General features: G+C 45.3%; 1 protein-coding gene across 1 annotated transcript in view; it reads left to right on the top strand.

Moving 5' to 3' along the window:
• Positions 1–26,731, top strand: part of LOC143767522 (uncharacterized) — a 254,632-nt gene that overhangs the window by 197,790 nt on the left and 30,111 nt on the right. The window contains exon 6 of the mRNA XM_077255929.1: positions 196–2,187. Coding sequence (XP_077112044.1) covers positions 196–1,424 — 1,229 coding nt within the window. The 3' untranslated portion in view covers positions 1,425–2,187. Of the gene's footprint in view, positions 1–195 lie in introns of the transcript that reaches the window.

The raw sequence follows: 26,731 nt of genomic DNA, 5'->3' as shown, positions 1-26,731 counted from the left end.
AGGCAGAATGAATAAAGAGGGTCAAACTTCTTTTTCTACTGGTTCCTGCTCTGGGGTCTACTCTTGTCTTGTGAACAGGCCTTGTTTTAGCACATAATTAGAATTTTCCTATAGGATGTCAACATAAGTTTCAATGTATATTTTGAAAATATAATTCAGAATGTTTAATTTAAAAATAATTTTTAATCTTGACAGGTGACTGCACCGGAAGATCAGAGAGACAAGTGACCTCTTCTGTTTTTAAATCGGATGACCCTAATATCACACAAGATATAACTGACGTTTATGCCACCATTCCACAAATACCATCATCCTTTCACAGCAAGGATCTATCATTTGATAATTTAAAACAGGTCCTACATTCTGATTCATTTAGCAAAAATGTAGAGCTTAGACAAAAAAGAGTTCACGCAGAGGAGGAGTCATATTTATGTTCACAATGTTGGAAATGTTTTATAAGTAAGTCAAAACTTGTTAAACATCAGAGGACTCACACAGGTGAGAAGCCCTATTCATGTTTAGAATGTGGGAAATCTTTTGCATATAGATCAAAGCTTGTTACACATCAGAGAAATCACACAGGGGATAAGCCATTTTCATGTTCAGAATGTGAGAAATGTTTTTTACATAAATCAAATCTTAGTAGACATCAGAGAAGTCACACAGGGAATAAACCATTTTCATGTTCAGAATGTGGGAAATTTTTTGCAGATAAATCAAATCTTGTTACACATCAGAGAAGTCACACAGGGAAGAAGCCGTTTTCATGTTCAGAATGTGGGAAATGTTTTGCACATAGATCAAAGCTTGTTGCACATCAGATAAGTCACACAGGGCAGAAGCCATTTTCATGTTCAGAATGTGAGAAATGTTTTGCCAATAAATCACAGCTTTCTACACATCAGAGAACTCACACAGGGGAGAAGCCATTTTCATGTTCAGAATGCGAGAAATCTTTTTCAGATAAATCAAATTTTATTTACCATCAGATTACTCACACAGGAGAGAAGCCATTTTCATGTTCAGAATGTGAGAAATCTTTTAGAGATAAATCAAGTCTTGTTATACATCACAGAATTCACACAGGGGAGAAGCCATTTTCATGTTCAGAATGTGAGAAATGTTTTGCCAGGAAATCACATCTTTTTACACATCAGAGAACTCACACTGGGGAGAAGCCATATTCATGTTCAGAATGTGAGAAATGTTTTGCATATAAATCACATCTTGTTATACATCAGATAAGTCACACAGGGAAGAAGCCATTTTTATGTTCGGAATGTGGGAATTCTTTTGCATATAGATCAAAGCTTGTTACACATCAGAGAACTCACACAGGGGAGAAGCCATTTTCATGTACAGAATGTGAGAAGTGTTTTACCAATAAATCATATCTTTTTACACATCAGAGAACTCACAGATAAGAAGCCATATTCATGTTCAGAATGTGGGAAATGTTTTACAAATAAATCACATAATTTTAGACATCGGAGAACTTACAGGGGAGAACCCATTTTCAATGTGGGAAACCTTTTAAGCGGATTTCACATCTTATTAATCACCTGAGAAATCGCATAGGGGAGAAACCATTTTCATGTTCAGATTGCGAAAAATATTTGACCAACAAAAGTAGTCTCCCTAAACATGAAATATCTCACAAAGGGAGAAGTCATTCTCATACCTAGGTTGGAAATCTTTTACTGAAAAAATTGCATTTGTTGACCACAAAGGAAAACTCACACATAGAGAAACCATGTATTTTTGACAAACTGCGCAAGAAAACATGGCAGAGAGTCAAAATATTGACAAATAAGTGAATGTGTAAAGGAGAACTGTTGGAGATGTGTGTGTGTGTGTGTGTGTGTTGTGTGTGTATCAGAAGCCCCCTTTCCTTCAAAAGACACGATCACAGTGTGTCTTATACAAGGGTATGCCCATTCTGGGCGTATCAAAAGCAGATGGATAATAGTTTTGCTAAGACACTGTTATCAGGAAGGCGACAGCTGGTAAAACCAATTGTTCCATTCTGTCCTCTCAGCTGAGGTTACAAAGGTACATGATCTAGCGGCATGTAAAATTTTGTGCAAAATTATTGTTATTGTGAAAAGCTAAGCAAGTTGAAGATGAAATGACTAAAGTTAAAGATGACACATTTACGTTGTATTTTAGGCAAGTGTGTGTGCGTGTATGTGTATATATATGAGTGTATGTGTATATATGTGTGTGTGTGTATATATATATATATATGTATATATATATGTGTGTGTGTGTGTGTGTATATATATATATATATATATATATATATAATGTATATAGTGTGTGTAATATATATATATATGTGTGTGTATATATGTGTGTGTGTATGTGTATATATATATATATATATATATATATATATATATATATATATATATATATATATATATATATATATATATATATATACATACACACGTGTGTGTGTGTATATATAGTCATTTTTGACATTTTAAGATTACAGAAAGGAAAATGGGCTGGTGCAAAAATTTGGGCACCCATGAAGATTTGTGTGCTCAGATAACTTTGACTAACGTTTCATACTTTAATTAGCCTGTTAGGGTTATGGCTAAGTAAGTCGTTAGGAAAAGTCAGGTGTTGCAAATTTCCCAGCTTTATAAAAACCAAGTCTCTTCTAACCTTGGGCCGAAAACCATCAGGCATGGATTCTTCTAAGCACTCTGAAAATGGTGAAGGTTCACAAAGCAGGAGTCTGAGAAGATAACAAAGCGTTTTCAAGTTCCCTTTCCTCAGTTTAAAATGTAATTAAGAAAGGTCAGTTAACAGGAACAGTGGAGGTCAATATAAGGTCTAGAAAACCAAGCAAAATTTCATTAAGAGCTGCTGGTAGGATTGCTAGAGAGGCAAATCAGAGCCCTCGATTGCAAAAGACCTTCTGAAAGATTTAGCAGACTCTGGAGTTATGGTACATTGTTTTACTGTTCAGAGACACTTGCATAAATAAGGCCTTCATGGATGAGTCATCAAAAGAAAACTTCTCTTGCATCCTCATTATAAAATTCAGTGTTAGAAGTATGCAAAAGAACATCTGAACAAGCCTGATGCATTTTGGAAACAAGTCCTGTGGACCGATGAGGTTAAAATAGAACTCTTTAGCCACAGGTATATGTGGAGAAAAAAGGGCATAGAATTTCAGGAAAAGAATATCTTGCCAACCATTAAGCATGGGGGTAGATCAATCATGCTTTGGGGTTGTGTTGCAGCCAATTGCCAGGGGATCATATCTCTGGTACAGTGAAGAATGGATTCAATGAAATTTCAACAAATTCTTGATGCAAACATAACACTATCTGTAAAACAGCTGAAGTTGAAAGAGGATGGCTTCTACAAATAGATTATGATCCTAAAAGAAGGTCACAATCCACAATAGACTACTGCAAAAAGCGCAATCTTAAGGTTTTACAATGGCCATCAAAGTCCCCTGATCTGAACATCATTGAAAATCTGTGGCTAGACCTCAAAATATCAGTGAATGCAAGATGACCCAGGAATCTCACAGAACCGGAAGAATTTTCCAAGGAAGAATAAATTAAAATCCCTCAAGCATGAATTGAAAGACTCTTGGCTGGCTACAAAAAAGTTTACAAGCTGTGATACTTTCAAAATGGAGGTGCCAGTAGGTACTAACTATGTAAGGTGCTCACAATTTTGCATCAGCCCACTTTTCTTTTTGTAGTTTTCAACTCCTTAACCCCCCGTTGCTTTTTTGTTTTTCGCTCCCTTCCTTTCCAGAGCCATAACGTTTTTATTTTGCGTCAATATGGCCATATGAGGGCTATTTTTTGCGGGACGAGTTGTACTTTTGCACGATACATTGGTTTTCCCATGTCATGTAACAGAAAACAGAAAAAAAAAAAAAAACAAGAGATGTGAAATTGCAAAAAAAGTGCAATCCCACACTAGTTTTTTGTTTGGCTTTTTTGCTAGGTTCACTAAATGCTAAAATTAACCAGCCAGGTGATTACGAGTTCATAGACACCAAACATGTCTAGGTTCTCTTTTATCTAAGTGTTAAAAAATTTTTCCAAAATTTGCTAAAAAAAAGTTGCGCAATTTTCCGAGACCGGTACCATCCATTTTTCGTGATCTGGGATTGGGTGAGGGCTTAATTTTGCATGCCGAGCTGACCGTTTTAATTATACCATTTTTGTGCAGATACGTTCTTTTGATCGTCCGTTATGCATTTTAATGCAATGTCGCGGCGACCCAAAAAAGTAATTCTGTTGTTTTTGATTTTTTTTCTTGCTATGCTGTTTAGCGATCAGGTTAATCCTTTTTTTTTATTGATAGATTGGGCGATTCTAAACACGGCGATACCAAATATGTGTAGGTTTGTTGTTTTTTTTTTTCTTTTACTTTGATTGGGGTGAAAGGGAGGTGTTTTGAGCTTTTGTTTTTTTTTTATTTTTTTATATTTTTAAACACCTTTTTTTTTACATTTTGGCATGCTTCAATAGCCTCCATGGGAGACTAGAAGCATCCACTACTTGATCGCCTATGCTACATAGAGGTGATGCACAGATCACCTCTATGTAGCTGAATTACAGCATTGACATGAGCGCCGACCACAGGGTGGCGCTCATAGCAATCTGTCATTGACAACCATAGATGTCTTCAGGAGACCTCTAGTTGTGATGTCAATGCATCCATGACCCCCGATCACTTGACAGGGGTCAGCGGTGTACTTATTTCCAGCCGCGCGGCTGGCAGCGCTTGTTAAATGCCACGGTCAGCGTTTGACAGCGGCATTTAACTAGTTACTGGGTGCGGGCAGATCGCGATTCCGCTCACGCCCATTGCGGGCACATGTCAGCTGTTTTTAACAGCTGACATGTCGCTGCTTTGAGGTGGGCTCACCGCCGGAGCCCACCTCAAAGCGGGGGATACTGCCAGCTGACGTACTATTCCATCAGCTGGCAGAAAGGGGTTAAAATATAAAAAATGAAAATACATAAATACATAAATGTATCATCTTTAACCTTAGCTCTTTTAGAGATCATTTCATTGTCAACTTGCGTAAGTGTTCACAATAACAATAACTTTGACTAGGGGTGTCCAAACTTTTAAATACAACTGTAGCTCCCAATTAGGGATTAGGGTAATGCACCTTAACCAGTGGGCGGGGAAAATACAATATACTGATGATCTAATTTCACACACGTGGACACTGCTTTTTTTTTTGCTGGGGTTAAAAACCTAGTGATGGATCCTTTCTCCTTTTCCATCAGTATCATGAGGAGCATACTGGGCTAAGTATCCACTCTTTACCCCTGCATTAATTCCCCTAGTGATTTATATCCTTAACCCCTTATTAGATATCTAGAAATAGCCCTTGATTTCTATATAGGGACAGTTAGTGTTAGGTTGACGATCTGCTATTTGATGTGTGTGATTAGGTAACGTGGGTGAAAATACTATTAGGTGAATGTGGGTTTGAATGTATTGTTTTGCTATTACTGTATTAGTGTTGCAGTGTAAAAAAAAATTATATATATATATATATTCGCCTACTTGGGTATAAATATATGTCTGTGTACTAGGCTGTAGGCTTTGGTGTGTGTAATAAATATTCTTTATTAGTACACGGTTTTGTCACCATCCTTGCATATATAGCATAATGAACAGAAACGTTACGGTGTCATTTAAAAAGTTCTATAATAATTGTTAATAGTTAAGTTCGAAATGAATAATTACTGTATTTTTCAGATTATAATACTCATCGGACCATAAGACGCACCCCAAATTTTGGGGTGGAAAATAGGGAAAAAATATTTTTATAATGTGGGGGTTTGTCTTACAGTCCGAATTTATGGTATCTTACCTGGGAGCCGGCAGTGGTGGAAAGGGGTCACAGGAGGTATGGTCCCTTCTTCAGAAAGCCGACTGCAGAAGTGGGGCAATGCTGCGGGCCCTGGGTGGGAGGATTAGGTATTCATGCGGAGCTTGCCTGGTGTTTGCAATTATTCAGAGCAGAGTGTGTTGCGTGAAGCAGGGTCCCTTCCTTAGGAAGCTGGCGGCAGAAGTGTGGCGATGCTGCGGCCCGGTGTCAGTGGTGAGCAGAGCGGAGTGTATCACTGGTTTCCTGGCCACTATTTTACTGAAGCCGTGGGCTGCCGGAGGCTGTGTGTGTACAGAATGAGATCTCGGCCCCCAGAGTGTATATAAAAATGGTATCTTTGAAAACATCTTCCTTGTCCCGTAAAAAAAAAATCAACTATAAAACTCCATCAGTGGAAAAATAAAAAGTTATAGCTCTCAGAAGAAAGCGATGCAAAAATAATTATTTTTTGTATAAAATAGTTTTTAGTGTGTAAAAGCATCAAAATGCGAAAATATATCTAAATGTGGTATCGTTGTAATAGTACTGACCTGAAGAATAAAGCTGATTAGCAATTTTACCTCACAAGGAATGGCATAAAAAAATAAATCCAGAATTTGTTTTTTGTTCATTCTGCCTCCTAAAAATGGAATAGAAAGTGAACAAAAATTATGAGCCTGAAAATGGTACCATTAAAAATGTCAACTCATCCTGCAAAACAGAATCCCTCACATGACTCTGGTTTTCAAGGGGTTACTGCAACGGAGCGGAGCCAGAAGACCACAGCGTCTGGTTGCTCCTACTCCGCTGCTGAGAAGAAGCACTTCTCTGGTTTATTAAATGTTTATTTCTTCCAGCAGAACAGGGGTTAATTGGCCATGTTGGAAATTCCTGTATTCAGCTGTGCTCAGTTAGCCACTCCTTTTCCTATCAAATCTGGGCTGTATTGCCTACTCCTTGTCAGAGTAGTAGACCCTACACTTGCTGCATGACTATAGGAGAGAGGTTCATCAGAGAAAGATTGCTGGAGGAGTTAGGTGACTGGTTTGTACGCTTGGTAATTCCTTATCCTTTCTTGTTTTGCTTTCTTCCCCTTCCTGCACACCCTGGTGTATACCTCTGCTATATGTGAGTGAATATTTTGTGTGTGTGAAGTTTTCAGTTTACCATTGACTTTGTTGCCCTGTTTGTCGGGTTGGTATACTGCGGTGCACAGTAGCGCCCCCGCTTCCCTGGGTGGGGGAAGGGGACAGATGAAGAGCTAACTTAGGCTACTTTCACACTAGCGTCGTACGATGCACGTCGCAATGCAACGTGGTGACGTACCGACGCAAACTGAGTAAAAAAACAACGGGGGCAGCGGATGCAGTTTTACAACACATCCGCTGCCCCATTGTGATGTCCGGGGAGGAGGGGGCGGAGTTCGGCTGGAAATGGCGGACACGACGCACAAAAAAGTTACATGTAACTTTTTTGTGCCGACGGTCCGACGCATCCGTCGCACGACGGTTGTGACATGTGGCAATCCGTCGCTAATGCAAGTCTATGGAGAAAAGACTTTAGATCTGCCTAGGGGTCTCCACTCCCAGCTTCCCTAGTGTTGGGCTCCCTTCCCCTCATTCATTTGTGTTGCACAGCACTTAGTCTTTCCGACACTGTACATGACAGCTTCTGAGCTGCCACCAGTTTATGGCCATTGTCACACAACATCATGCCTGGTTGTAGGTTCAGGGGTGAGAGCCTCAGGTCAGTCTGGTCTGTTAGACCTTTCAACAACTCTATGGCTGTGTGCAATTTGTCACCTAAGCAGATTAGCGTCAGCAGAGCCTGTTGGTCGAGGCAGTGCTGCAGTGCTTCCAGCTTATGACTTATGTTGATGTTCCTGAGATGGCGGCTGAGCATGAGGAGGTACAGGAACTGCTGTAGAAGGTGGGGGCAACCCTGATTTAAACCAGGGCCCTTAATTCTCAGTATAGGTAGCACATGTTCTGTCCAAGGGTCTGACTTGGTCCCAGCTTCCACAATGTTCACCCAGTGTGCCATCAGGGAAATGTAGCGTCCCTGGCCACAAGCACTTGTCCAGGTGTCCATGGTTAAGTGGACTTTCCCATTAACAACATTGGTCATGGCACGGCTGATGTTATAGGACACGTGCTTGTGTAAGGCGGTGACGGTACACAGGGAGAAATGGTGGCGGCAGGCAACTGAGTACCGAGGGACGGCCACCGCCATGAGGTTGCAGAAAGCTTCCGTCTCCACAGGCATAAACTGCAACATTTCCAGGGCAAGCAGTCTGGAAATGTGGCCATTTAGTATTGTGGCTTGTGAGTGATTGGCTATGTATTTACGCTTGTGTTCTAAGGACTGGGGTAGGGACAAATGAATGCTGCACTGGGACAAGGATGTGGTTGCTGGGTTGTTGTAAGTGTGCAACGATAGGTGCAGAGTGGGAGGAATCTTCACCTACATCACGGACAGGGGTTTGGCATGCACGTAGGACAAGGGAGGGGCAGTGGTGTCACCCGCAGTCACTTTCCGGACCATGGCGTTCGGTCCAAGTAGTCAGGTGCTTTGCTTGCATGTACCTGAGCGCCAGACTCAGACACATCTAAGCCTTGGCAACTTCACCAATGTTGGTGTTCTGAGGAACAGTTGCCAGCCTTGTGTTTTTGGCCACCCCTCTGTATGTTTGGGTGCTGCGGATCCCTCCCCGTGTGCTCTGCTGTCCTTGCTCTGCATGTCACCTTTCCAGGTTGGGACAGTGACTTTATCATCTACTTGATAGTCCACCACCTTGTCTTCCACTTCGGCACCTTTGTCCTCCTGACTTCCTGATGTAACAACGTCAGTTGTTGGCAGTTGTTTCTCATCATCATCCACCTATTGCAACAGTAATTGCATTTTCCCACCATCGCCTTCTTGTCAGCGTGGGTGCTCAAATATTGGGCATTGCTACATGCGATATCCTCATGATCCGCTTGAAACGTGCAGTGTGAGAGGCCAGAATCTTTGGTGTGTCCAAATGTGGGATCACTTGTCTCCAGGCACTCGGGATGGTGGAAGGAAGGAGGATCAGGGTGAGGATTATGTAGTCCAGAAGCACGGCTTGAGACTGGACCGTGTAGAAGACAGGGTGGTCCTGGCAAAGTGAATATAAGCATTATCTGATATTCATCCTTATTCTGTGTGTGGGAATCAAAAAAGGGGCACTATATGGCATCACGAATGGGAGTGAGGATTTATTATATAGTGGTAGTATATTATGTGGGGCATGTTGTATTATTACAATGTTCAGAGAGGATTGCGGTACTGAGGGAACATTATACTGTGTGTGCCTAAATATAAAATTTCTTTAACAACGCCACAATTTGTGACTGTTCAGGATAAATAGCTATCTCACCATTGAATTAGAGCTGATACTATGAAGTTAAAGTGACTAAACAGACTTTCTGTCATATCCATATCCAATTGTGGTAAGTTTGGTCACAGCATGTCTCATCTCTGCAGCTCGCGATGCGGAGCGCAATGCTCACGCTGCTATTCTCTACCCGGCGGCGGGAAACTCCCCCCAGCTTCGTGTGCTTTTCCTTTTATCTCTGCCCTCCCACGCGTTTCAAGAGGTTGGTCCTGTTAATTATTCTTTTTTCCAGGCAACAAGGGAGACAGCCGCAACAGTTCCGGACCAGGCTCTATGCAGGCACCGGCAAACAGGTCTTCTTCCTTACACATCTACAAATAAAACCTATATATTTTAGGCCACAGACAAAAAGCAGTTTCTTCCTCGGAGTCAGCAGCTGAATCCGATTCTCATAGACTCATCTTCCATAACGGTAATTCTTGTCTCATTTATCAACACTGAAATCAGCATTCGCAATACAGCAGGAGATATTCGTTACACGTGACATGAGAAATAACGACATCTTCTACTTCGGGTCTAGAAACGTATTTGACCAGAGTCCGTCACTGACTCCATCACCACCGGCCGCCTGTATGAATGTTTCCGGACAAGACTGTGTGGAGAGCAATAGTCACTTTAGGCTGCCGTCACGCTAGCAGTATTTGGTCAGTATTTTACATCAGTATTTGTAAGCTAAAACCAGGAGTGGAACAAATAGAGGAAAAGTATAATAGAAACATATGCACCTCTTCTACATTTATCACCCACTCCTGGTTTTGGCTTACAAATATTGATGTAAAATACTGACCAAATACTGCTAGCGTGATGGCAGCCTTACTATGAGAGTAATACAGGTTTCTTTGGTTCCCGTCTTTCATAGTTCAGTTGTTTGCATCTATCAGCGGAAAAGGAACAAAACCACTGTGATTCTTATAAAGTGACATCACAAAAAAAACCCCTAAATGTAACATTGTATAACAATCCCACAATTTGTGACTCTTCAGGGTAAATTGCTATCTCACCATTGGATTAGAGCTGATACTATTAAGCTAAAGTGACTGTACAGACTTTCTGTCACCTCCATAAAGGGGCACTTTTCCGTTTTTGTCAGAACTGTCCGAGGATTATTAGAGGTGATAGTTTCCCCCCAATTAGAAGGGACACCTGTAGATATGGGGGTCTTTACCGGCTACAGTTCTGGTGGGATTTACTCGATTAAGTGCTGTAATCAATTTATCCCAATGGGTTAAATGGCATCTGTAACTTCAATGTTTTTCTATGAAGCTTCTTCTATGAACTTTCTCCCTGTTTTCTGACATATGTCTATTACTCTCCGAAATCATCAATGTATTAAGTCCACTAAAAACTACGGAGAAAGAATAATTTCTAATTCTGTGTTTCCAGGATTCTTCTTGTGGGAATTGGCTGCGATATCCCCTGTGCAATATATTTCTAGTATAAGGCTATGTGCACACGTTTCGGATTTTCCCGTGGATCCGCAGCGTTTTTGACGCTGCGGATCTGCGCGTTTTAGACGCTGTGGATCTGCAGCAGTTTTCCATGCGTTTAACAGTAGCATGCTAACCTATGGAAAACCAAATCTGCTGTGCACATGCGGAAAAAAACACGCAGGAACGCAGCGTTTTTTCCGCAGCATGTCAATTCTTTGTGCTGATCTGCAGCGTTTCTTCACTTATAGACTTGCATTGAGTTAGGCATATCTGCAGCAAAACCGCAGATGTAAAAAAGATCTGCGGTTTAGCTGCGGGTGAAACGCAGATCGGGAGGAGGGAAGTGTGTGGGCGGAGCTATATGCGTGTCTGTGTGTGCGGGTGGGGTCTGCGGGCTGTCGGTGGGTCTGCCGAGGCGTCTGCGGGCTGTCGGGGGGGTCTGTGGGCTGTCTGGGTGTGTGCAGCGCTGTCCGGGTGTGTGTGTCTGTGTGCAAGCATCGTCTGATGGGACCAGGGGCGTAACTACCGCGGTCGCAGCGGTCGCCATTGCGACCGGGCCCGCTAGGTCAGGGGCCCAGGGCCGGCAGGTCAGACGCCCCTGGTCACCGCACTATGTCCGCCTCCTGCTCCCGCACACTTCCGTCACTTACTTCTATCTATAGATAAGCAGCAGTGCGCAGGCTCAGTGACGCTGCAGAGCGGCTCCTTCCATCCATAGCAGGGGGTGGCTCTCTGTATCCGCCGTCACGCCCCTGACGCGCCCACTACACAGACTGGTGAGGCGTCCCGGCACTTCCAGCTCTCGCGTGCGGATGCTTTCTTCAGTTGCCATGTTTCCGGCGGTGCCCGGAAGTGGCAGCACCTGTTTCCATAGTGACCCGCGGCCGTCCTAGCCATGTCCTGTCACGCACTGCGGCTCCGACTCTGCCGCCTGTCCCCGGCCCTCAGGAGCCTTCATTATGTCCAGGGCCAGAATCCCGACCCCCAAACCAAGGAGTACTTCTACTACATCGACCACCAGGGACAGGTACGGGGGCACAGTGCGGCAGGAGCTCGGGCCCCTGGGGCCCATAGCTGTGATCGGCTGCAGCGTGATTTCTCCTCTTTATTTTACAGCCCGCACAGTGGTATGTATATACCGCACAGTGGTGCTGGATAGACCACTGTGCAGGCTGTGCTGTATATACCACTGTGCGGGCAGTGCTGTATATACCACTGTGTGGGCTGTGCTGGATATACCACTGTGCGGGCTGTGCTATATATACCACTGTGCGGGCTGTGCTGTATATAGCACGGTGTGGGCTGTGCTGTATATACCACTGTGTGGGCTGTGCTGTATATATCCCTGTGCGGGCTGTGCTCTATATACCACTGTGCGGGCTGTGCTCTATATACCACTGTGCGGGCTGTGCTGGATATACCACTGTGCGGGCTGTGCTGGATATACCACTGTGCGGGCTGTGCTCTATATACCACTGTGCGGGCTGTGCTCTATATACCACTGTGCGGGCTGTGCTCTATATACCACTGTGCGGGCTGTGCTCTATATACCACTGTGCGGGCTGTGCTGGATAGACCACTGTGCGGGCTGTGCTGGATAGACCACTGTGCGGGCTGTGCTGGATAGACCACTGTGCGGTCTGTGCTGGATAGACCACTGTGCGGGCTGTGCTGGATAGACCACTGTGCGGGCTGTGCTGGATAGACCACTGTGCGGGCTGTGCTGGATAGACCACTGTGCGGGCTGTGCTGGATAGACCACTGTGCGGGCTGTGCTGGATAGACCACTGTGCGGGCTGTGCTGGATAGACCACTGTGCGGGCTGTGCTGGATAGACCACTGTGCGGGCTGTGCTGGATAGACCACTGTGCGGGCTGTGCTCTATATACCACTGTGCGGGCTGTGCTGGATAGACCACTGTGCGGGCTGTGCTGGATAGACCACTGTGCGGGCTGTGCTGGATAGACCACTGTGCGGGCTGTGCTGGATAGACCACTGTGCGGGCTGTGCTGGATAGACCACTGTGTGGGCTGTGCTGGCACCCAACACCATGTTGCAGTGCAGGAGATTCCTCCTGCACGGCAACAGTCCGAGGCGTATCTAGGGGAAGGGGGCAGCCGGGGCACGTGAGAGACAGGAAGCAGCTCCAGTCATCACGATGAGACAGCTTCTCAGTCTGTATTTTCCCCCCCTCATACATCTCATGTACGTCTGAATGAGATCGTATTTAAGAGAAAGCCAAAATAACCCCGGGACAGAAGGCGAGAGCAGGGGGGAGGTGCGGGACAGAGCCGCTTTAGTCAGGAGAAGCTGAGGAGCCGCAGCCGGTTTACATCAGCCACCCCTGTACCAGAGAGGAGATTGTGAGTTGTGTATATGAGCTGGTATCTGGTGTGTGTGTGTGTGATATCTGTAGTATGTGTGTGTGTGTGTGTTATCTGTAGTGTGTGTGTGATAACTGTAGTATGTGTGTGTGTAATATCTGTAGTATGATGTGTGTGTGTGATATCTGTAGTGTGTGTGTGATATCTGTAGTGTGTGTGAGGCAGGGGCGTAACTACCACGGTCGCAGCTGCAAGCGGCTCTGGCAGGTCAGGGGGCCGTGTGTCCCCTTGAGCCTGTCTCCGTTATGCTTGTGTCCCTTGTCCCCATGTGCCAGTCTCCCTTGCTCACTAGTCCCTGTGTCCCCTTGTGCCAGTCCCCCTTGTCCACTGGTCCCCGTGTGCCCCTTGTGTCAGTCTCCCTTGCTCACTTGTCCCCGTGTGCCCCTTGTGTCAGGCTCCCTTGCCCACTAGTCCCCTTGTGTCAGTCTCCCTTGCCCACTAGTCCCCTTGTAACCTTCTCCCCTGCCTCCTAGCCCCCATGTGTCCCCTTGTGCCTGTCTTCCTTGCCCTCTCCCCTGCCCCCTCGTCACCATTTGCTCGTGTCTTTCTCACTGCCCCTGTATGGAGGGGCTGCATTATACTATGAGGGGGGCTGCATTGTATTCTATGGGGGTTACATTGAATTGTATGGCGGGGGGGCCCCATTTGGAAGTTCGCACCGGGGCCCATAACTTTGTAGTTACGCCACTGGATGGGACTACAAGTTACATCAGGCTATGCCTGCTTCAGTGATATTGACACATTAGCCAATGATAGGACAGCAGTAATCTCATTATCCGGCTGTGTTGAATGTAAAAAAAAACACATACATACAACATACAAAAAATACAACATACTGTATAACATACAGTACATACAACAAAACGTACAACATATAACATACAGAACAAACAACATGACATACAGAACATACTACGTACAACAGTACATACAACATACCACATATGACATACAGAACATACAACATGACATACAGAACATATAACAGTACATACAACATATGACATACAGAACATACAACATACAGTATGACATACAGAACATACAACAGTACATACAACATATGACATACAGAACATACAACAGTACATACAACATATGACATACAGTACTGTTGTGAATTTGCTTTTTGCTCCCTCTAGTGGTTACTAGTTTTTTGACTCTGGTTTTTCTGTCATTCCTTTTATCCGCACCTGGGTCGTTAGTTAGGGGTGTTGCTATATAAGCTCCCTGGACCTTCAGTTCAATGCCTGGCAACGTAGTTATCAGAGCTAGTCTGCTGTGCTCTTGTCTACTGATCCTGGTTCCAGTTATATCAGCTAAGTCTGCCTTTTGCTTTTTGCTATTTGTTTTGGTTTTGTATTTTTGTCCAGCTTGTTCCAAATCTACATCCTGACCTTTGCTGTAAGCTCTAGGGGGCTGGTGTTCTCCCCCCGGACCGTTAGACGGTTCGGGGGTTCTTGAATTTCCAGTGTGGATTTTGATAGGGTTTTTGTTGACCATATAAGTTACCTTTCTTTATTCTGCTATCAGTAAGCGGGCCTCTCTGTGCTAAACCTGGTTCATTTCTGTGTTTGTCATTTCCTCTTACCTCACCGTCATTATTTGTGGGGGGCTTCTATCCAGCTTTGGGGTCCCCTTCTCTGGAGGCAAGAAAGGTCTTTGTTTTTCTCTACTAGGGGTAGCTAGATTCTCCGGCTGGCGCGTGTCATCTAGAATCAACGTAGGAATGATCCCCGGCTACTTCTAGTGTTGGCGTTAGGAGTAGATATATGGTCAACCCAGTTACCACTGCCCTATGAGCTGGATTTTTGTATTCTGCAGACTTCCACGTTCCTCTGAGACCCTCGCCATTGGGGTCATAACAGTTTGCCAGGCCAGTATTAAATGTTTAATGCATTGCAGAAGAGGGATTATAAGAAAGAAGATTCTGAGTTTTTTTTTTTTTTTTTTTTCTTCTTCCCCTTTACCTCAGAGTGGCTATGCTTGCTGCAGACATGAATGTCCAGACCTTGATTACAAGTGTGGACCAGCTGGCTACTCGTGTGCAGGGCATACAAGACTATGTTATCAGAAATCCTATGTCAGAACCTAAAATACCGATTCCTGAACTGTTTTCCGGAGACAGGTTTAAGTTTAGGAATTTCGTGAATAATTGTAAATTGTTTTTGTCCCTGAGACCCTGTTCATCTGGAGATTCTGCTCAGCAAGTAAAAATTGTTATTTCGTTCTTACGGGGCGACCCTCAGGATTGGGCTTTTTCGCTGGCACCAGGAGATCCGGCATTGGCTGATCTTGATGCGTTTTTTCTGGCGCTCGGTTTACTTTATGAGGAACCCAATCTTGAGATTCAGGCAGAAAAGGCCTTGCTGGCTATGTCTCAGGGGCAGGACGAGGCTGAAGTGTATTGCCAAAAATTTCGGAAATGGTCCGTGCTGACACATTGGAACGAGTGTGCACTGGCCCCTAATTTTAGAAATGGCCTTTCTGAAGCCATTAAGAATGTTATGGTGGGTTTTCCCATTCCCACAGGTCTGAATGATACTATGGCACTGGCTATTCAAATTGACCGGCGGTTGCGGGAGCGCAAAACCGCAAATTCCCTCATGGTGTTGTCTGAACAGACACCTGATTTAATGCAATGTGATAGAATCCTGACTAGAAATGAGCGGAAAATTCATAGACGCCGGAATGGCTTGTGCTACTACTGTGGTGATTCTACACATGTTATCTCAGCATGCTCTAAACGTATAGCTAAGGTTGTTAGTCCTGTCACCGTTGGTAATTTGCAACCTAAATTTATTCTGTCTGTAACTTTGATTTGCTCACTGTCATCTTATCCTGTCATGGCGTTTGTAGATTCAGGTGCTGCCCTGAGTCTCATGGATCTCTCATTTGCTAAGCGCTGTGGTTTTACTCTTGAACCATTAGAAAATCCTATTCCTCTTAGGGGTATTGATGCTACACCATTGGCAGCAAATAAACCGCAGTATTGGACACAGGTTACCATGTGCATGACTCCTGAACACCGCGAGGTGATACGTTTCCTGGTTTTACATAAAATGCATGATTTGGTTGTTTTAGGGCTGCCATGGTTACAGACCCATAATCCAGTCCTGGACTGGAAGGCTATGTCAGTCTCAAGTTGGGGCTGTCGTGGTATTCATGGGGATTCCCTGCCTGTGCCTATTGCTTCTTCTACGCCTTCGGAAGTTCCGGAGTATTTGTCTGATTATCAGGATGTCTTCAGTGAGTCTGAGTCCAGTGCACTGCCTCCTCATAGGGACTGTGACTGTGCTATAGATTTGATCCCAGGCAGTAAGTTTCCTAAGGGAAGACTGTTTAATCTGTCGGTACCTGAACATACCGCTATGCGTTCATATATCAAGGAGTCTCTGGAGAAAGGACATATTCGTCCGTCTTCTTCCCCTCTTGGTGCGGGATTCTTTTTTGTGGCAAAAAAGGACGGATCTTTGAGACCTTGTATTGATTATCGGCTTTTAAATAAGATCACTGTCAAATTTCAGTATCCTTTACCGCTGTTGTCTGACTTGTTTGCCCGGATTAAGGGTGCCAAGTGGTTCACCAAGATAGACCTTCGTGGTGCGTACAACCTTGTGCGCATTAAGCAAGGTGATGAATGGAAAACCGCATTCAATACGCCCGAAGGTCATTTTGAGTACTTGGTGATGCCTTTTGGGCTCTCCAATGCGCCTTCAGTTTTTCAGTCCTTTATGCATGACATTTTCCGGAAGTATCTGGATAAATTTTTGATTGTTTATCTGGATGATATTTTGGTTTTTTCTGATAATTAGGATTCGCATGTGGAGCAGGTCAGGTTGGTCTTTAAAATTTTGCGTGAAAATTCTTTGTTTGTCAAGGGCTCAAAGTGTCTCTTTGGTGTACAGAAGGTTCCCTTTTTGGGGTTCATTTTTTCCCCTTCTGCTGTGGAGATGGACCCAGTCAAGGTCCGAGCTATTCTTGATTGGACTCAGCCCTCGTCAGTTAAGAGTCTTCAGAAGTTCTTGGGCTTCGCTAACTTCTACCGTCGTTTTATTGCTAATTTTTCTAGCATTGTGAAACCTTTGACGGATATGACCAAGAAGGGCTCCGATGTAGCTAACTGGGCTCCTGCTGCCGTGGAGGCTTTCCAGGAGTTGAAACGCCGGTTTACTTCGGCGCCTGTTTTGTGCCAGCCTGACGTCTCACTTCCCTTTCAGGTTGAGGTGGATGCTTCGGAGATTGGGGCAGGGGCCGTTTTGTCGCAGAGAGGCCCTGGTTGCTCTGTTATGAAACCTTGTGCCTTTTTCTCTAGGAAGTTTTCGCCTGCCGAGCGAAATTATGATGTGGGCAATCGGGAGTTGTTGGCCATGAAATGGGCATTTGAGGAGTGGCGTCATTGGCTCGAGGGTGCTAAGCATCGTGTGGTGGTCTTGACTGATCACAAAAATCTGATGTATCTCGAGTCTGCTAAACGCCTTAATCCGAGACAGGCCCGCTGGTCATTGTTTTTCTCCCGCTTTGATTTTGTTGTCTCGTATTTACCAGGTTCAAAGAATGTGAAGGCCGATGCTCTTTCTAGGAGCTTTGTGCCTGATGCTCCTGGAGTCGCTGATCCTGTTGGTATTCTTAAAGATGGAGTTATCTTGTCAGCTATTTCTCCGGATCTGCGACGTGTGTTGCAGAGATTTCAGGCTGATAGGCCTGAGTCTTGTCCACCTGACAGACTGTTTGTCCCGGATAAGTGGACCAGCAGAGTCATTTCCGAGGTTCATTCCTCGGTGTTGGCAGGTCACCCGGGAATTTTTGGCACCAGAGATCTGGTGGCCAGGTCATTTTGGTGGCCTTCCTTGTCAAGGGATGTGCGGTCATGTGTGCAGTCCTGTGGGACTTGTGCTCGAGCTAAGCCTTGCTGTTCTCGTGCCAGCGGTTTGCTCTTGCCCTTGCCTGTCCCGAAGAGACCTTGGACACATATCTCCATGGATTTCATTTCTGATCTTCCGCTATCTCAGGGCATGTCCGTTATCTGGGTGATATGTGATCGCTTCTCCAAGATGGTCCATTTGGTTCCTTTGCCTAAGCTGCCTTCCTCTTCCGATCTGGTTCCTGTGTTTTTCCAGAACGTGGTTCGTTTGCACGGCATCCCTGAGAATATTGTGTCAGACAGAGGATCCCAGTTCGTTTCCAGGTTCTGGCGATCCTTTTGTAGTAGGATGGGCATTGATTTGTCGTTTTCGTCTGCTTTCCATCCTCAGACTAATGGACAGACGGAGCGAACCAATCAGACTTTGGAGGCTTATTTGAGGTGTTTTGTCTCTGCTGATCAGGACGATTGGGTGACATTCTTGCCGTTGGCTGAGTTTGCCCTTAATAATCGGGCTAGTTCCGCCACCTTGGTTTCGCCTTTTTTCTGCAACTCTGGTTTCCATCCTCGCTTTTCTTCGGGTCATGTGGAGCCTTCTGACTGTCCTGGGGTGGATTCTGTGGTGGATAGGTTGCAGCAGATCTGGAATCATGTGGTGGACAACTTGAAGTTGTCACAGGAGAAGGCTCAGCGCTTTGCCAACCGCCGCCGCGGTGTGGGTCCCCGACTACGCGTTGGGGATTTGGTATGGCTTTCTTCCCGCTTTGTTCCTATGAAGGTCTCATCTCCCAAATTTAAACCTCGTTTTATTGGGCCTTACAAGATATTGGAAATCCTTAATCCTGTATCTTTTCGTCTGGATCTTCCTGTGTCGTTTGCTATTCACAATGTATTTCATAGGTCCTTGTTGCGGCGGTACATTGTGCCTGTAGTTCCTTCTGCTGAGCCTCCTGCTCCGGTGTTGGTTGAGGGCGAGTTGGAGTACGTGGTGGAGAAGATCTTGGATTCTCGCCTCTCCAGGCGGAGGCTTCAGTACCTGGTCAAGTGGAAGGGCTATGGTCAGGAGGATAATTCCTGGGTGGTCGCCTCTGATGTTCATGCGGCCGATTTAGTTCGTGCCTTTCATGCCGCTCATCCTGATCGCACTGGTGGTCGTGGTGAGGGTTCGGTGACCCCTCACTAAGGGGGGGGTACTGTTGTGAATTTGCTTTTTGCTCCCTCTAGTGGTTACTAGTTTTTTGACTCTGGTTTTTCTGTCATTCCTTTTATCCGCACCTGGGTCGTTAGTTAGGGGTGTTGCTATATAAGCTCCCTGGACCTTCAGTTCAATGCCTGGCAACGTAGTTATCAGAGCTAGTCTGCTGTGCTCTTGTCTACTGATCCTGGTTCCAGTTATATCAGCTAAGTCTGCCTTTTGCTTTTTGCTATTTGTTTTGGTTTTGTATTTTTGTCCAGCTTGTTCCAAATCTACATCCTGACCTTTGCTGTAAGCTCTAGGGGGCTGGTGTTCTCCCCCCGGACCGTTAGACGGTTCGGGGGTTCTTGAATTTCCAGTGTGGATTTTGATAGGGTTTTTGTTGACCATATAAGTTACCTTTCTTTATTCTGCTATCAGTAAGCGGGCCTCTCTGTGCTAAACCTGGTTCATTTCTGTGTTTGTCATTTCCTCTTACCTCACCGTCATTATTTGTGGGGGGCTTCTATCCAGCTTTGGGGTCCCCTTCTCTGGAGGCAAGAAAGGTCTTTGTTTTTCTCTACTAGGGGTAGCTAGATTCTCCGGCTGGCGCGTGTCATCTAGAATCAACGTAGGAATGATCCCCGGCTACTTCTAGTGTTGGCGTTAGGAGTAGATATATGGTCAACCCAGTTACCACTGCCCTATGAGCTGGATTTTTGTATTCTGCAGACTTCCACGTTCCTCTGAGACCCTCGCCATTGGGGTCATAACACAGTACATACAACATATGACATACAGTACATACAACTGTACCGAAGGGACCGTTCATGTCAGACTAATTTGATCAGCTTCTATGAAGAGGTAAGTTCCGGACTGGACCAAGGGAACCCAGTGGACGTAGTATATATGGACTTTTCCAAAGCTTTTGATACGGTGCCACACAAAAGGTTGTTACATAAAATGAGAGTAATGGGGATAGGGGAAAATATTTGTAAGTGGGTTGAGAGCTGGCTCAGGGATAGGAAACAAAGGGTGGTTATTAATGGAGCACACTCGGACTGGGTCACGGTTAGCAGTGGGGTACCACAGGGGTCAGTATTGGGCCCTCTTCTTTTTAACATATTTATTAATGACCTTTGTAGGGGGCACTCAGAGTAGAATTTCAATATTTGCAGATGACACTAAACTCTGCAGGGTAATCAATACAGGGGAGGACAATTTTATATTACAGGATGATTTATGTAAACTAGAAGCTTGGGCTGATAAATGGCAAATGAGCTTTAATGGGGATAAATGTAAGGTCATGCACTTGGGTAGAAGTAATAAGATGTATAACTATGTGCTTAATTCTAAAACTCTGGGCAAAACCGTCAATGAAAAAGACCTGGGTGTATGGGTGGATGACAAACTCATATTCAGTGGCCAGTGTCAGGCAGCTGCTACAAAGGCAAATAAAATAATGGGATGTATTAAAAGAGGCATAGATGCTCATGAGGAGAACATAATTTTACCTCTATACAAGTCACTAGTTCGACCACACTTAGAATACTGTGCACAGTTCTGGTCTCCGGTGTATAAGAAAGACATAGCTGAACTGGAGCGGGTGCAGAGAAGAGCGACCAAGGTTATTAGAGGACTGCGGGGTCTGCAATACCAAGATAGGTTATTACACTTGGAGCTATTTAGTTTGGAAAAACGAAGACTAAGGGGTGATCTTATTTTAATGTATAAATATATGAGGGGACAGTACAAAGACCTTTCTGATTATCTTTTTAATCATAGACCTGAGACAGGGACAAGGGGGCATCCTCTACGTCTGGAGGAAAGAAGGTTTAAGCATAATAACAGACGCGGGTTCTTTACTGTAAGAGCAGTGAGACTATGGAACTCTCTGCCGTATGATGTTGTAATGAGTGATTCATTAATTAAATTTAAGAGGGGACTGGATACCTTTCTGGAAAAGTATAATGTTACAGGGTATATACACTAGATTCCTTGATAAGGCGTTGATCCAGGGAACTAGTCTGATTGCCGTATGTGGAGTCGGGAAGGAATTTTTTTCCCCATGGTGGAGTTACTCTTTGCCACATGGGGTTTTTTTGCCTTCCCCTGGATCAACATGTTAGGTTAGGCTATGGGTTGAACTAGATGGACTTACAGTCTTCCTTCAACCTTAATAACTATGTAACTATGTAACATATGACATACAACAGTACATACAACATATGACATACAGTACATACATATAGACATACAGTACAGACAACAGTACATGCAACATAGAGTACATACTCACCATCACCTTGATCCCCAAAGCCATTGCTCCCCTAAATATTAAAATAATAAACAAACAATATACTCCTTAATCCGCAGATATCCAATTAAAACAAGTGTCCCACGACGATCTCCTGTGGAGAGCTGCCACATCAGATGATGCAACCGCTCTCCAGGGGCCCGGCGATACAATGACTGAAGGTATCATTCCGCACTATATTCCTCCACCGCTGTGAGAAATAGTTCCTACTCTCACTTGTGGCACTGCTGTGTAGGAAAATTCTCGCGCAGCTTTGCCATAAAGTGAGACCAATGAACTCGGGTAACCTCTTCAGTGATGCACTGCAGGAGCCATTGTCTCCTGTCAGTGTGTCACTGGAGGCCCTATAGAGCGGTGACATCACCCGATGTCACTGTTCTATAGGGGAGATCGTCCTGGGACACTTGTTATTAATTGGACTACGGCGGAAAGTGAGTATACGGTTGGTTTATTATTTTTAATTTCTCTTTCACCCATGATGGCACCACGGAGAGAGGGGTCCGCCCCCAGGGACAGGAAACCTACAGGTGAAAAAGGGTGTACCTCTCTCCCACATCAGTTTGTTTCCTGTCCCTGACGGGGAACCTACAGCACGTGCCTGAAGATCCTTCGTGGGATACCAGGGGCCGATCCAGTTCGGTTCCTGGTCGAGCGGTTTTCTCCCCTTTTTTCCTTCCCTGAAGCTCCACCGCAGGGGTCGGCGGACCTTGAGGGTGAGTGGGGGGGAGGCAGTGAAGGAGGATCAAGTCTGCCTTCCAAGAAAAAAAAAAAAAAGGAGGAAGGAGGCAGGTGGCGGCGGTCACCGGGATAGCCTCTGTACCGCTGCACAGTGTTGCATGGGGGTAGCGGCGGCTACCATCCCATGGGGTCCCAGGCGCAGAAGATGCCGGTATGTGGAGGCACCGGTCACGTGGGACCGCTGAAACGCCGGCGCCATTGCCGCTTGGGCCGGAGACTCCGGGCGTGTGTGCAGGCAGGCGCTGGCAGACAGAATGCTGAGGGGCGCGAGCGCGTTCCCGCTTATACCTTCCCCTAAGTGAACGAGCAGTGCGCATGCGCAGATCACTACTTCCGCTGGCAGCGCAAGGCATAAAGGTAGCGCCTCCAGGCGGGAAAATGGGGACCATTCAAAACTCCTTTGCACTAATCACAGTGCGGAGGCCACTATGAGCGACCAGGAGCAGCAGGATGCACAGGAGACTATACATCTATCTCCTGAGCAAGCGCAGGTACAGCGGCACCAGCATACACAGCATCAGCGCAAGGGAAACACTTCCTCTCAGCAGCGCAGCAGCAGTGGACGCTCGGGGTCGCAACGCAGCCGAACCTCTGCAAAAACAACGTGACCTGTGACGAATCCAGCGGTGGATATAGTCTCCAGGCCCGAGATGGTATCTCTTGTCCACAGGAGGGTGAGTGATCTACGTGAAAGTCCTGAGTTTAATACGGAGTTACTCTTCTTCTAGGGAAAGAAATGTGTAGCCAAATCAAAGCACAGGGTATGTGCTATATGCCCGGAAGAGCTACCTTCCTCATGGGAGAAAAAGCTATGCAGCATTTGCATAGAGAAAACAATTCAGGAAGAATCTCCGGCGTTTGCCTCAAACCTAAAGTCACTAATAAGGAGCCAGGTTGAGAGTGCCCTTAAAGGCGTTAAGACCTCAAAGAAAAAATGCAAATCAAGCCATAGGTCACCTGAATCCAGTGTTGACGAGTCAGAGAGCGAAATATCTGATTCTAGTGATTCATCGGCCTCCGAGACCTCTTCGCTATCTTCAGAAGGGGGGCGCAGTTGCTTCACTATCGAAGAGACAGACGCCCTCGTAAAAGCCGTCAGGACAACAATGGGTCTGGTAGACGAACGCCCTAAAAAAATGGCGCAGGATATAATGTTCAGTGGTCTGGAACAAAAGAAAAGGAGAGCGTTCCCAATAAATGAAAAAATTCACTCTCTAATTAAAAGAGAATGGAAGAAACCAGACAAAAAAGTTCTCTTAACTCCCAAGAGAAAATACCCTTTCGACGACCCAGCCTGCTCATCTTGGAGTAAGGTGCCAAAATTGGATGTGGCCATAGCAAAGGCCTCTAAAAAATTTGCCCTGCCCTTCGAAGACATGGGTACCTTAAAGGACCCGATGGACAAAAAAGCTGAGACTTTCTTAAAAAGCTCCTGGGAAGCAGCAGGGGGTGGATTAAAACCAGCCATTGCGGCCACTTGTACTGCCCGCACCTTAATGGTATGGCTCGAGCACTTAGACTCCTGTTGTGAATTTGGTTTTTGGGCTCCCCCGGTGGTCACTGGTGGTACTGGACTTGTGTGCTTCTCTTTCTCTGTTCACCTGTTTCCATCAGGATATGGGAGTATCCTATTTAGCCTTGCTGCTCAGTCATTCTAGTGCCGGCCATCAATGTAACCAGAGCCTTTCTGTTGCATGTTCCTGCTCCTAGACTACTGATCAGCTAAGTTGGACTCTTAGTCCTAAGTTTGTTTTGCATTTTTGTTCCAGTTCACAGTTATGTTATTTTTCTGTAGCTGGAAGCTCTTGTGGGCTGAAATTACCACTCCGGTGTCATGAGTTGACACATGAGTCTTAAAGTAATTTCAGGATGGTATTTTAAAAGGGTTTTCAGCTGACCGTGAAGTTCCCTTTTGTATCTTCCTACTATCTAGTAAGCGGACCTCGCTTTGCTGAACCTACCTTCATACTGCGTATGTCTTTTCCTCTGAACTCACCGTCAATATATGTGGGGGGCTTCTGTCTCCTTTTTGGGGGAATTTCCCTAGAGGTAAGCCAGGTCTGTTTTTTCCTCTATTAGGGTTAGTTAGTCCTCCGGCTGGCGCGAGGCGTCTAGGGATAAAACGTAGGTACGCCCCCCGGCCACTATTAGTTGTGTGGTAGGTTTAGCTCACGGTCAGCTCGAGATTCCATCACCCAAGAGCTAGTCTGTTATTTATGTTCTCTGACGTTCCCTTGCCATTGGGAACCATGACAGACTCCCAATTAAAAGAAAAGGTCTCAAGAGAGACAATTCAAAAGTCAGTGTCTGTGATGAAAGGTGCGGCAGCCTTTTTGGACGAAGCATCGGTAGATTCAGCTAGATTGGCGGCTAGGTCAGCCTCCTTCTCAACCGCTGCAAGACGTGCCCTGTGGCTAAAATGCTGGCCAGGGGATTTGCAAACCAAAACTAAATTATGCTCAATACCATGTAAAGGCGAGTTCTTATTTGGGTCAACATTAGACGACATCTTAGACAAAGCCGGGGATAAGAGAAAATCTTTTCCCGGGTTCCCCAATCAGTCTTACAGGCATCCTTTTCAGAACAGAAAGTTCATGCGGAGGAGACCCCAAAAGGAAACAAAGATGGATGGGAGGACAAAAGAAATAAGAACAAAGGCTTCATGTTCAACAACCCCCCCCCCCCCCCCCCCCGACAATAAAAAATCACAATCGGCCGGAGGGAGATTGACCTGTTTTCTTCCAGCCTGGGAAAAAATTTCAAACAGTCCCTGGACATTAAGCATAATAAGAGAAGGTTTCAAACTGAAATTCCGCACCCCTCCCGGCAATTCCTTCATGGTAACACCTCAGAAACAATCACACGAACAGTCAGCTCTTCAGGAAGAGGTTTTGAACTTAATTCAGAAGGGAGTGTTACAAGAAGTCCCCTACCAGGAGAAAGGTATGGGCTTCTACTCTCCCCTCTTCCTTTGCAGAAAACCAGACGGATTGCACAGGGCGATCATAAATCTCAAAAGACTAAACGGCTTCCTCGAGATTCAACATTTCAAAATGGAGACAATAAAATCTTGTGTAAAGATTCTCTTTCCCTTGTGTTTTATGACTGTTCTAGATTTACGAGACGCATATTACCATGTGCCTATCCACAAGGACCATCAAAAATACCTCAGACTGGCAGTGACTATCCAGGGGAAGTGAAACACTACCAATTCAGGGCTCTCCCCTTCGGGTTAGCCATCGCATCACGGGTATTCACAAAAATAATGTCAGAAGTAATGGCCCACATACGGGAACAGAATGTCCTAATAGTTCCCTATCTGGACGATCTCCTGGTGGTAGGGACCTCATCCCAACATTGCAAACAACAGTTGGAGTTGGTCATGGCTTCACTGGCGAGTCTAGGTTGGCTACTGAACATACCCAAATCCAGAATAGCGCCAACCCAGGTACAGGAGTACTTAGGGATAGTCCTAGACTCGATCACGCAGAAATGCTATCTTCCACAGACGAAGATCCAAAAAATGACACAGATAGTGTTACAGATGACAATGTTCCCGGTCACTACTCTGAGAAAAGCAATGTCCCTGTTGGGATTCATGATGGCCTGTATCCCGGCAGTGCAGTGGGCACAATGTCATACCCGGGACCTGCAATGGGAAACATTAGATTCAAGCATGTCTCTGCGCGTAAATTTAGACGGGCAATTAAGTATCTCGTCAAACACGATACACTCTCTAGTATGGTGGGCAGACCCAGTGAATTTAACCAAGGGTGTTCCTTGGGCACTACCGACGGAAAAAATCCTAACGACGGATGCAAGCCTCTGGGGGTGGGGAGCACACATAGACGATCAAGTGGCACAGGGGAATTGGGGCCAAAATCAAGAGCTAGCCTCTTCAAACATGAAAGAACTGTTAGCGGTAAAATTGGCCCTAACGCACTTTCTAGAACTCATTTACTCCCATCACGTAAAAATCTTTTCGGACAACCAGGTAGTGGTAGCATACCTAAACCATCAAGGGGGCACCAGGTCTCGAGCATTAATGGAGGTAACCCTGTCATGATTCTCAATGGCGAGAGAACATAGCCCAGCATATATGAGAACTAGCTCTTGGAAGATGGAAACTATACTGACCATGAACTAAACCTGCCGCACAACTAGAAGTGGCCGGGTAGCATGCCTACGTTTTTTAACCCTAGATGCCCAGCGCCAGCCGGAGAACTACCTAATCCTAGCAGAGGAAAAGACAGTCCTGGCTCACCTCTAGAGAAAATTTCCCAAAAGGCAGACAGAGGCCCCCACATATATTGGCGGTGATTTTAGATGAAATGACAAACGTAGTATGAAAATAGGTTTAGCAAAATCGAGGTCCGCTTTCTAGATAGCAGGAAGACAGAAAGGACACTTTCATGGTCAGCAGAAAACCCTATCAAAACACCATCCAGAAATTCCTTTAAGACTCTAGCATTAACTCATAACACCAGAGTGGCAATTTCCGATCACAAGAGCTTTCCAGACACAGTAACGA

Source organism: Ranitomeya variabilis, chromosome 4 (genome assembly GCF_051348905.1).
Source record: "Ranitomeya variabilis isolate aRanVar5 chromosome 4, aRanVar5.hap1, whole genome shotgun sequence".
NCBI lineage: Eukaryota > Metazoa > Chordata > Amphibia > Anura > Dendrobatidae > Ranitomeya > Ranitomeya variabilis.
Note: the sequence above shows the minus strand (reverse complement) of the source record. Positions and strands in the feature narration are given on the sequence as shown.